At 47.0% G+C, this 12,840-nt stretch overlaps 2 protein-coding genes across 2 annotated transcripts; one reads left to right on the forward strand and one right to left on the reverse strand.

Annotated features, from left to right (window-relative positions):
- Positions 1–1,291: 1,291 nt before the first annotated feature.
- On the reverse strand, positions 1,292–3,321 carry F4817DRAFT_13189 (uncharacterized protein). The gene is made up of 6 exons (XM_049297762.1): positions 2,529–3,321; positions 2,178–2,451; positions 1,952–2,122; positions 1,646–1,905; positions 1,538–1,593; positions 1,292–1,487 (listed from the first exon to the last, which is right to left on the reverse strand). Exons 1-6 carry the CDS (start codon positions 2,982–2,984, stop codon positions 1,403–1,405), a joined length of 1,302 nt encoding a protein of 433 aa, XP_049161437.1. The 5' UTR covers positions 2,985–3,321; the 3' UTR covers positions 1,292–1,402.
- A 2,387-nt stretch (positions 3,322–5,708) lies between these two features.
- On the forward strand, positions 5,709–12,245 carry F4817DRAFT_13333 (uncharacterized protein). Its single transcript, XM_049297772.1, has 3 exons — positions 5,709–10,779; positions 10,838–11,932; positions 11,987–12,245. Exons 1-3 carry the CDS (start codon positions 6,052–6,054, stop codon positions 12,101–12,103), a joined length of 5,940 nt encoding a protein of 1,979 aa, XP_049161438.1. The 5' UTR covers positions 5,709–6,051; the 3' UTR covers positions 12,104–12,245.
- Positions 12,246–12,840: the final 595 nt, after the last annotated feature.

A 12,840-nucleotide genomic window follows, 5' to 3' on the forward strand; every position in this document is an offset into this window, starting at 1 on the left:
CAGTCCTCCGAATCGAGGAAAGGTAGAACATGAATCTCAAGATCGGCATAGAAGTAGTTGCAGAGAGTAGAAGATAATATAGATCCTTGTGGGATACCTTCTCTTTGCCTATAGAACTTCTTTCCGATCTTGACGAGATTTTGTTGAATGTGTGAAGCGACAAGCTGAAGCAACTCGCTAGTTTCATAATACTTGTTCCACCTGTCGACGAACACCGTATCCTTTTTAGTAGTTGCCCACTTGGACTCTAGATGTTGCATGAATGTAGAATTGTCGTGATCGCTTATTGCCGTAGAAGGCCATTTCTTCACGGGTTTTGATTTAGATTTGTTACCTGCTTGGCTTATTAAATTTGATACAACCTCGGCGTGCGTTGATACTCGATATTGACGTTGTTGGGGTATAGAAGCAAGCAAGCTGACAATTGCCGCCTGGGGGATGGTATCGAAAGCAGACTGAACATCAACTTTCGCAAGATAAAACTCAACACCAGGCCTGGTGATCTTCAATTTGAATGGCTTCACACGCTTATAAATATCTCCTACTGAAAATAGGGTGGCCCCTAATTTCTGTGGGTTTATGGTCTGTTTAGGTTAGAAATTTGGATTTTTATATTAACGAAGGGCCATACCTTTTCCAGTTGGAGTATCGCGTGTGCTGGTGCTAGAATTCTATTGATTCCGGCTCCTAATGCCTTCGACTTCCCTCGGAGAGCAGCCCTTTTGCGGAGATTCATGATTGGCCGCATGCCGATCTCTTTCGGCAACAAGCGAATTTGACCAAATCCAAGAGCACGGGAGTCGAGGATTTGTTGGGCACGGGAGAGGTTGACCTCGGAAAACATCTTGGTTTTTAATGCCGCCATCGCAGGTTCCGCTATATATCGCCAAACATCATGGCGAAAAAAGAACAACTTATACTTGTGAGTGTTTGACTCTGTAACATAAAAGTGACTGCGAATGAGGGGTATTAGAAGAGAGTCGAATACGAAGTAGAGAAATTCGTTGAAGAGCTCGCGGCGCTTCTGCAGATCGGTCTGTGAAGTTTTGTTTGACCTGAGTCGAGGTGGCGCAAGCCAGTCAATCTCGGTCAACTTTTATCGTTAGATATATCAATTTTTGAAGCCGAGACGTATCTATAACACTAACCTTTATACCCTGCATCACTTCGTGAAGTGACATGCCTTCGAAACGCCTTAATAATATGAAATGATCTATTTTACCGAGAAATATGCTCTCGTTGTGTCGAGCAACGTCTCCGCTGCCCCAGAACCCGTTAGGTATGATCTTCTTTAAAACAGCCTGACAGAAGGCAGAGATCTTTGCCGGTGGAGTTGCTAGGTCGAAAATAGATGATATCGGATCTTTTTGAGTGGGGGAGGGTTGGGTTGCCTTCCTTTTCCTTAACACAACCGCTTTGCGTGAAGGTTTATGACTGGCGCTGGCTTCAGTAGACTCAAGCTCTTGGTGGCTAAGAGAAGTATGAAGCTTCGAGAAAAATTAGTGCTGCCGGTGTTGATTCGGTTCTGTAGACTTACTGGGCAATGATGTTGAAGGAGTTTCGAGTAAGAACAACGCTGGTGTAAGATTTGTACTTTTCGTATTAATTCTATCGCGGTACCCCTTAGCCTCTTGGGTATCTTCACCTGGGTAGTGGACTCGTTGAGCCGGCCAAACTTTTCAAAAATCTCCTCTTCTCGAAGAGTATAATCCTTGAGCCGATGAGCTGTTTCCTTGAAATTGACTTTGGAAGTAAACACATTATGAAGCCCAAATTGACGAGGGAAAATGTACATCATAATTCGTAGAGTGTGGGCTTCATTCTGTAGCGTCATCCGTTGCTTGGCCTCAGTTGAGTGCCCTTCTACTTTATCGAGGTGGCTATATAAAGACCGGTTCAATACGTCTGTCACTGTTAGTAGCCTATAAACTATGCAGTAGTAATATCTTACGGATATGTCTTAAACCGAAGTGTACAACTCCATGGGCGTTAAGAGAAGCTCTAGCGTAGAGCATACGGTTACGGACAAAGATAATCTCTGACATGGTTTTTACACCAGAGCTACCTGGCAGTCTCCCGGGCTTCTCTTGATTAAGCACATCGACGTCCGACAATGGGTTTCCTGGCTTTGAATTAACACGTGGGCTTCGCCCTTGCCGCGGAATCACAAGACTTACCACTGATCTGACAGAAATTATTCGCCCCTGTTTTCACAGGCGTAAATATAGCACAGTCGAGGAGTAGGCTTATCATAATACGTTCCCCCGAGTCACCCATTAGGGCGAGAAGCTGTGGCCATGGCGACTGCTTCAGCGTCTCGACATGAGGGTTACGCCGAAATGCACGTAGCCCTAAGCCCCGATTTCTACTGTAGCCGTCGCAAAGTAAATGCTTTGGCCATGTGCTAGACTTCTCTCTGGAAAATATCGTTCTCACAACATATTCTACAATCTTTTTAATGTTAGCTCGTCTGCAAGACACGGTTGGATAGTCGTATTCAACTGCTAGGAAAGAAGTTTGGGCCGTACAAGTGCCTGTATCTCGATAAACCCGGTAGCACCATCGGATAGTGTGACGCAGGACTCATCCCCTTTCTGAGAGAGGGCCTTCCATCCCTCTATACAGTTATCTTCTGGTCTTTGCAATTCGGCCTGTATGCCAATAAGCGTGCCGTCAAGCAGGGCCCCTAAAGACCGCTCCACATCCGAGAGTGGTGAGTCTGGGATGTGATTGTCTATGCCGATGGTAGCAACTTTTTTCCTTCTAAGCCTAGACGTAGTAGGTAGTCTCGAGAGGACGTAATTACGTAAGGTCAGTACTTGAGAGTAGAATTGATTGAGAACCGCGTGTTGGGCTTGTGGAGGTGCTGAGCGTTGATTGCTCTCGGGATCTATCATCCTTATCCTCCCTTTTTTTACGAGTGGTTCGTCATCTAAAGGGATATTGCGGGTGTCTCCTCGCTTCCGCTTCCTTGGATGAGCCATCTTATGGTCTCATAATGCCTCCAGAATGCGAGTTGTGGCGTTCGTATTAAGCTGTCTAACCAGCAGGGGAGTCAGGAATAGCTACAATTCGACTCCGGGTTCATTCATAGGACGGTTCGAACAAACGCGTGTACGTAATCTATGCACACGCGATGGGCGTGATGAGTGGTGTGTTGCGTACATACGGATGTATGTGTACCGAATGTAGTAGGTATCATTGTGGTAGGTGCAGGTGCTAATTGATCAATCATTAGGTATGGGAGTACTCTCATTATGGAATGTATTAACTGATCAATGTATGTATGTACGAAGTATGTATGTACGAAGTATGTAGAAGCTTGAACCCACCCGGCACGGCTCCGGACGGGAGACCAACCGTGCGCTAGTGTACCTAAGTTTTATGTAGGTAGAGATTACATTAGTCCACCTTCAAAAGTGGATACTACCTCACCTAGGTACTACGTTAGGTAAGATGATCAATTCTAACGCGGCATTAACCATTGATATTGATTTCATAATATGTACCTGTTATCTCCCATAAGAACTTCATATCTATATCTAGTTTAACTAATGCTTAATAATGATAATAAGTGCTCATATATGCCACCTTCACTTACTTAAATAACACCTTTAACTTAGTTGTTAAGTAAATGTTTCACCCTGTAATTAGAAAACACGACATCTTTCTCCTTGCGACATATACCTACCTAGGTACCTCTAAGGTAATTATATCTTCCGGCAGTCGGCTTTCTCTTGTTAAACTCGGCCGGATTCTAGGTTGGGCTCTGCTACATAGTACATAGATTCGCATTGGACATGGAGAAAAAGGCGTTTGACTTATTCCTTAGGCATGCTCGGCATGTTGGCCCTATTGGTAGTTACAACTTGTAATTTAACTCGCATACTTTGTCATACCAGATTGGTTCGCTAATTGTCACCGACCGGGTTTAGTCATGTACATCTTGGACATGCCAAACAACATACTGAAGCATCTCCAGAGCCACTCTGTATTATCCACTGGATTGATCCGAGAGGTATGCTTCTATGCAAGATGAAAACACTCGGGGACGAATGGGGACCACCAATTCCAGAGTCGCAATAGGGGTCTGAGTTAATCTCGTCTTCGATAGGGGTCAGTTGTCAGTCGTCAGTCGTCAGTCGTCAGTCGTCAATTGCAATCACCCCTTACTTTTCCCTCAGGATTGCGGCCTGATACACCAGTCATCTACGATCTACAAGCATGATAGCACTTACAGGTATGTACACATCAGACCATATACCTAGGTAGGTATAAGCCCATTATGGCGTATTGTAGATTGTGGCTTTCTTTCCGTTGATTTAGTTCTCCGATAATGCGAGTGAGCGAGTGGTTACGATGGAATGATGCAAGCTGCATGCACTCCTGTCTGAACTTATGCCGTATCCCACCGCCAGCTGGTCAATTTCATCTTTAAAAGTTTTCTTCCGGCCAACGAGCGACCAACAAGCCACCACCCACCGGAACCAGTATAGGTAATATATCAAAGTACCACCGGCCACGGAGAATGACTAGGTATGTCGAGTATAGGTAATCAACATCTCCTATCATTTAATTGTTTAGAAGCCAGCTCAGTAGATATTCCATCATGGCGTTGAGGGATATAAAGATTCATGTTTGTGCGTTATGTACCCAAATAACTTGTAAACAGGTACGAATTGCTTGAGATCATTTTAAGCTTAAAAAGCTCATCTTCCACTTGTAAACCGGCCTACTAAGACATTGCCACAAATACCTGTATGTATTGTAGGAAAGAAAAAGACATGTGTTCTAAGCTTGGGAAAGGTCTAGGTATGCAAGGTCTCGTTCGATGTCTAACTATGTCACAAACAGATATCCATATAACTTTTATTTTTCTCCAATAATATTGACATGTTTCTGTCTGGTCTTTAAATTAGATAGATATTTGCATACGTTACCTATAGATATCTAATCAATCCTATACAAGAATCATGGTTTATTATGCTTTCATGCGTATATAGATCTGCAGGATGATTCTCCGACGGTTCGATCGTTATGCAGTCAAACGGCCCTATGGTCCTTAGACATTTCCACCACTTAAATAGGATAGATCTTCTCCAAGAAATTCACAGCCTTGAGAGATTCTGAGGATATGATACAGCTAAAATTGTACTTTATCCTTAAATTTCACATTTTCGTATCCCGAATCCCGAATTTCACAATTCCCAGATCCATGATCCTAGAGAAATACCTATGTACTTGCCTACTTTGGTACCTAAGGTAAAAGATAGAAGGCCCGCACAACACCTGATAGAGGCTAGACCCTGCCCTAACCCGTACCAAGATACTGCTCAGTACCTGGCCGGATAGCGACTCCCCCATACTAAAGCAGGTAAAGCAGGTAACTAAGTTACAAGGTAACTGTAAGTTACAAGGTAACTACCTACATGTACGTAAGCCTTATTAGTCGGCAAGGGTAACCCTCAGCTTTTGCACCAAAATGCAAGCACCAAATGCACCAAATGCACCTAGACCTGCCAGACTCAATGCACCAAGAGAAGCCGTCACCTTAGTCGTAATCTTAGTAGTTAATCTAGAGCAATCGAAGTCTGTACCAGTTCTTGTCCCCCCCAAACACTTCTCACCAAATCATCTTGCATGCCAGCCTGCCAGCGCATCAACCCGGGAGACATTCCCACACGGCCAAACAACTTGCAACCCTTTGCCAGGGGCGGGTCTTTTCATCCTAGAATCATCGAATGGCTCTTTCGAAAATCCTTCTGACGTCCACGGCCGGTACGCTTGCACGTCCGCCCTCCCCCCACACTTCCTTGCTGCTTGCTACTACCTGCTGCTACCTCGCTACCTCACCATTGCTCATTGGCATCCAATTGCTTGTAAGCTCGAAAACCCAAGTCGCCTAGCTTAGAAAGGTTCAAGGCAAACTCCAAGGTTATTCGACAACGTAGCCTAGGACAGAGAACCCTTGCTCGGCTCGACCTACCTACGCTCTCCATTTGTCTTGTACAATATCTATCGGCGCCTGAATGTCAGGGTGATGTCCAGAAGATGCAGGAAGAGGAGGAACCCCTTGGTGCGACGTTGGCAGCCCATAATTTTGAATCCCAGTCAAGTCTAAGTCCAACTAGACGCCAACAGCAACACGGCTATTACAACAACCACTACGAGCAACAACAACAGCAACAGCAGCAGCAACAATACCATGCTCGTCTAAATTCTAATCCAGCAGCATTTGACTCCTCCCACTACGACGATTACGATTACGATACCAACCTTGGTCGGAACCCTGCGCTACCTTCGTCGGAATTCGCGTCCTATGCCTCAAGTAACTTTCAAGCCGCCCATGCGAACGCGACGAACGTCGAACCCGTGGCCGTCGTAGATCCGGTCGATTTCTATAGAACTTATCGTGGCGTACACACGTCCGTGCCAGGCCTGGCCCACGACGAATTGATGGCGTCAGCCTTGCCTCCCCCGAAGCAAGATCAGAATCTTCCGTTACGATCAAACGGAAGTATTGCGGCTCCGAGGCACCCCGCTAATTCTTCGACAAGGCCCGGCGTGAGGCCTGCTGTGCGCTCTGTATCGGCCCCCATTGACGACAAACAACCTAGTAGTACTTCGAGATCGAGAACCACAGCCAACGCTACACATGGGAGCCGTAGCGGACATCAGCCCAGCGTGAAGGATTTGAAGAGGAGGTTTGACCAGAATGGGGCGCAGCCAAGCAGTTCTACTCCCTCCAAGACTGTCCCGCGTATTCCGATTAGAGAGACATCGTCATCGCCCAGGTATCGTAAAGTAAGTGGCTCTTCTCCATCAAATGGACAACCATCATATGCGGTGTTGCGGTCATCCGTGACGCGTGACTTGGAGTCTGGAACAGGATCTTCGGGGGCGCGAGCAACACACCGAAATAAGTCGGTTTCCGAAGATCAGTTGTCTAGTAATCCACAGTCCTTTGCAAGCCGTATAGCGAAGCCTCGGGTCTCGACTGGGTCTCATACCCAGGCGTCAAAATCTCTGAACAGTCTTTCACCAACTTCGCCCAGCTCAATCCCGCCAATCCCCCAGTCTCACGGCCTTTTATTTGGGGAGATAGCACCCGGCAAGCTGGATACAGGGGCAGCAGGCTTTGGCATTGAAGGTGTTCGGGCGAGACGAACTTCAGACTCGAATATCCATAATCCGAAGGGTCTGCGCCAGAGGAGCCTTTCGCACACTGATGTTGAACCGCCTTCGCCTAGTGATTGGTACCGTAGTGCAAATGGAAGTCCCGCGATTCATGACGACACTAAGACGAAGGATCTAAGATCCGCTAAGGCCCACAACCGGTCGCAAAGCGACGTTGCTGGAACTAGGTCGGGCCCAGCGCCGTCGCAAAAACCTCAAGCTTCGAACTCAAGACCCCACAAAGATCGGGGCCCGCCATCGGCGACTTCGAGATTGCCCGTTTCGGTGCGAAAACTTAGTAGCCCTTCAGGTTCTTCCAGTCCAGCATCGACACGATCGAATTCGCCGACTACGCTGAGACGCCCTGCTATCCAAGGGATGTCTTCTAAGTCAATACCGTCCTCACGAGCAAAGACGCCCAGCAGTAGCTCTAGTTCCGCCACAAGACGGCCAAACCGTTTAGGTTCCGTGACTCCAAATAATAGCACAAGACTCAACGCATACATATCAGCGCCTCTACCGAAATTATCTCCGCCACTACGAAGCTCACGACCGCGTCAACCAGTTTCCTCCGCGACTACCGCCAGCTCAAGAATGAAGGCCATCGAAAGAGGCCGATCACCGTCGCATCATGACTCTCGAACAGGCATAAGGTTTAATGAGCCGAGCACGCGGAGACGAAAGATATCGATGGGCCCGATCGATTTCGAGTCGCGACGAGCGCAGATTAAATTGTCTTATACAAAATCTATCCGAGAGAGTGAGGCTCGAACTGCAGCTAGAAAGGCTGCTGACGAGAAGAAACGGGAGGAGGAGGCTGAGGCTGAGGCTAAGGCTAAGGCCGAGACCGAGGCCGAGGCTACAGAAAAGGCTCGACTAGCTATTGAAGCAGAGCGTTTGAAGGAAAGCAGCCAAGAGGATCCAAAGAACGACAATATTCAAAGCCCAACAGACAGCGAAATATCAACTTCAGAGCAAGCGGTGTTAACAATCGCGACAGATATCACACAGCCTAGTTTAGGTAGCGTTACAGAAATCTCAGGAGCAGGAGTAGTCGAGAAAGATTCACCAACACTCGGTCTACCTGGAAGTTTCCCGGCTGTCGAAATCATAGAGGACCAAGATGAAGCACCGCCTTCAGCTATCTCAAACACAACCGAATTTGATATCGAGCCACAAATAGATCCCCCAGTACAAGAAATTCCCGTGCGGCTAGATGTTAGTAAAGTGGACAATGATAGCGATTACCCTAAATCAACATACTCGAAGACGGAGTATCGATCTCCGTTCGAAGATGAGTCAACTAACGACGACCGCTTCTCGATCAATATCTCGTTGGATGCATCGACAGAGCCAAATTTACAGCCTAGAGAGCCTCCGCCAGCTACAAGCGATACTCAAAAGAACCACGATATTCCAGGTTCATATCAGGATGACGATGACGATGACGATGAATACTCTCCACGGCCACTTCCATCCGAACCCTACCATACGAAGGTCACAATAATTGGTCGTGATACGGATTTCCCGCTCCCGGAGCATGGTCTCGGCGAGCCGGCATATCCTACTTTCCCCAGTAAACAAGATTTTAAAGAAAATAACTCTCAACTCAAACCACCCGATTTATCTCGTAAATTTTCCTATAACAGCGAGCAAGGCGGCCCAAGTGCTGGTTTGAGTGAGATTGAAGAGTTCTTCGTCGGCCCGATCATTAAGGATCCCACAGCAACCATCCCTCGAAGCTCCAGCCCTAAGATAGTGGAAGAGCATGATATCACCAGCCCGGGACAGCAAGTGACGGAAGACTCACGTTTCTCCATAGAATCGCGAAGGACTATGGGTACAGCTCTAAGTCTCACAGTACCGAGAACATCGGATTCGATGAATAGGGCAAGCCAAACCACGGTCTGGACCGACTACTCGATCAATAGCCAGGATGCATACTCTGACTACGAGCTACGGAATCGAGATCTTCAAAATCGGGATTCAACCTATCGTGATGATGGCTCAATATCAGGGTCTAGTTCTTTGTCACACCAATACCAGTACGGACAGGATCCTAGCGAGACGCCTTGCAGTTCCGAGATGCCCTGCAATGAACCTCAGGATCCAGAGCCAACGCATCATGCCCCACACCAGCTCCCCGAATTAAACACTGGAGATGGCTTTATAGTCGACTATACCGAGCATAAAGAGAGCACCATCCCGGTTATCCCGGATCATGCTCCACCGCCGCCTCCTGACGAGGGACCATTACGCGAGTTTCCTAGGTCTGAAGCGCAGAGCGAATATTTTGATGACACAAGACCTAATAGCTATGTGCAAGTTGGGAAGGATGACCGAAGTATATTCTCCATGGATCCTTCAAGAAGGGAGAGCGAAGATTATGATCCATTGGAATCGGGTTCACGTATGCTTTATAAAGGCTCCCTTGAAATTACCGAGGGATTTCCAACTCGCACGGTTTTATTAGATAGCCAGCAAACCCTAGCTGAAAGCATTAATCAGGGTGAAGACGGCGTAGGACTTTCAGAGCAAGAGAGGAAACGATTATTCACTCGTCTTCAGACTATCAAGGAGCTGATTGATACGGAAGCATTTTTTACCAGGGACATGAATATCGTTGAGGAAATTTACAAAGGGACGGCCGAAGCTTGCCCTAGACTTGATGATCAGACGATTAAATTAATTTTTCGCAACACGGACGAGATAATCAAATTCCATTCTGATTTCTTAGCGGAGCTTAAGGCGGGGGTCTCCAGCATCTACACACCCAAAGGCCATCGGACCCAATTGCCAAAGGAATCCTCTACCCTTCCCGATGGTACATCTCTTTCAGTGACAACCACGACTGCTACAGGCCACTTAAACGATGACAGAGACCGACAAACATCAATTGGACCGATCTTCATCCGGAACATGGAGAAGATGAAAGAAGTGCATGAGACTTTCCTCAAGAATAGTGATCATGCCGCGAAACGACTCATCCAGATTCAGGAGGACCCAACGGTGAAAGTGTGGTTGGACGAATGCAATGCAGTTGCGAGAGACTTGACTAAGGCGTGGAATCTAGACTCCCTCCTTATCAAGCCAATGCAAAGGATTACGAAATATCCAAATCTTCTTATTCAGCTTCTCCACGAGACGCCAGCAGACCACCCGGACCGCCCATTACTTGAGTCTGCTAAAGTCGGTCTATATAATGCTATAGAAGAGATTAATAAAACGAAGAAGAATTTCGAATTGGTCGGGCAAATAGTTGGTAGGAAACGCAAAGACTCCGATGTCAGAGCTGGCCTAGCTAGGGCCTTTGGCAAGAGGGTCGACAAGCTGCAAACTACACACAAACCTGCGGAAGACCCAGAATATCTTAAGCTTCATGAGAGATTCGGCGACGACTACCTTCGACTGCAAGTTGTTCTAAGGGATGTTGAGTTCTATACAAGGCAGGTCACCGAATATGTCCACGAGTTCCTACAGTACTTGTCTTCGATGGAGCTTGTTATGCGGCTTCAACCGTCGCCTCACCCCGAGATCGAAAGCAAATGGGTTCGCTTCAATGTGTCTATGAGAGACATCGAGAAAGTCGCTCTGGAGGATCATGTCAGTTACATATTTCCCTCACATACCGTTATCACCTTAAGCTAACTAGACGTTTTAGCTCTCCAAAGTGAGGAAGCAAGTCATTGAACCTTTCGAGCTTGTAATCAAGTCGTATGGCAACCCGTCACTCGCCATGAAAAAGCGGGGCAAGCGTCGTATAGACTACGAGAAGTCGGTCCAACTGAAGAAGAACGGGAAGAAAGTTGATAAGCAGCTCTCTGAATGCGCCGAGCAGTACGAGGCCTTGAATGAAGCGTTGAAAAAAGAATTGCCTATGCTGTCTGCGTTAACAGAAAAGGTTGGCAAGATTTGTCTAGCCAATTTCGTCAACATACAGACTCAATGGTTTGCCATCTGGAAGGAAAAGGTTAAGGTGGTACTCGAGGCCCCTGAAGTGCCAGAAATTGTCGACATCATCTCTACATTCCAGCGCGATTATAAATTCCAAGAAGAGCAAATTAACACAATTGGTATCGTAAATCCAGCTTCTAAAGGCCGCCCTTCCCAGTCGATCAGCACCGATGAATCCTATGCACGACTTCGCCTAAGGCCTGCTGACCTTTCACCTCGCGGCCGAGGACTGTCCTTGAACAGCGGTGATACAGCTCCGACTTTGCCTACCCCTGACTTCATGAAACGTCATAGCGGTCAATTCACCATTTCGCCAACTACTGCTTCGATCCCAAGCCCTCATCAGTACTATTACCGTGACTACTACGGCGGGATTAATACACAAGGACGTCCAGGGTCTGGCTCGCTCCATACCCCTGATTCGTCTGTAATGTCTCGTCCGATAGGACCAGCATCCGTGCGGCCCGGGACCGGTCAGAGCTATGACTCGACCAGTGCTCCAAGACAAAGTATGGAATCGGGCGCACATGCTCGGGGTTACTCTAATTCGATGCATCCGTCTCCGCATCAGTCGGCCGAGAACCAACGTTATTCGGGCCTCTTCCAGTCTGCACTTCCCCCGTCCGACAGCCAAGAACGTCTTCCACGACCATCTCAAGCGTCATCCCGAGCTTCTTCTCGAGAGCGGAAACCCATTAACGGATACAACGTTCTATGGCTAGCGGCTTCTCTATTTGAATTTAATATCGAAACCACCAAACACGAAGCTGGGTACCCCTATTTGACGTACCAGGCAGGAGAGGTATGTAAATTGTGACTGAGAAGTCAAAACTGTTGCTAATATAAGAACGTATAGATATTCGACGTCATAGCCGAGAAAGGCGAGTTGTGGCTTGCTAAAAACCAGGACGACCCCAACAACCTAGTTGGCTGGCTATGGTCCAAACATTTTGCTAAGCTCGCAGATGACTAGGCCCCCTAACCTCTTTATATCCGAATATCCCGGCACTTTGGTTGAATCTCGGTCATAGTACCTTTGGCAACATCACAAATGCTAAATTCTTTATTATTTAGGCCGACCCGAATCTTGTTAGACACGGCGCCATACAAGCCTTTTAGAGCAGGCTTGTCATATTATGCTTTTTTATGTGTAACAAAACTCGGGCAACTATCTGGTAGTGAAGCGACCTCCTAGCAAGGCGCGGATGAGCGTGGCGTTTCTTCATTTTGGTTTGGCATTATCTAAGGCACGACGCGATGGGATACGATATTATTCAAAGTACAGAAAGGGGCAAAGAAAGGGATCTCAGCAATGAAAATGGCAAAAAAATATCGTGGTTTTCTAGGCCTTATCATCGTCTTCGAGGATGTTTAGACCCTAGAGTCTACATCAGAGCATATACCCCTTCGTTCCACGGCGGCGAGCCTGGTGGCCCCCGCTCTGGGCCTCTCTTAGGTATTTGTACTTTCTTGCTACGTAGAAATGGGAATCCTGCAGTGGACGGGACGTGGGTTATCGTGGCGGTTTGAAAGCTGGGCGGTGATATCAAACTGAGCTTTTTTGTGCGGGATCCGTGGAAGTTATAATAAAATTTATAACAAATCCAAAATGCCGTCCATTAAAATTGTACTATTATTTCAATACGTGATCAACTACGGTAATATCGCAAATATCTCACAACCTATCAAACGAAAGTAATTATCTCCTAT

This window comes from Daldinia loculata (assembly GCF_022478755.1).
Source record: "Daldinia loculata strain CBS 113971 unplaced genomic scaffold F4817scaffold_10, whole genome shotgun sequence".
In the NCBI taxonomy this organism is placed as follows: domain Eukaryota; kingdom Fungi; phylum Ascomycota; class Sordariomycetes; order Xylariales; family Hypoxylaceae; genus Daldinia; species Daldinia loculata.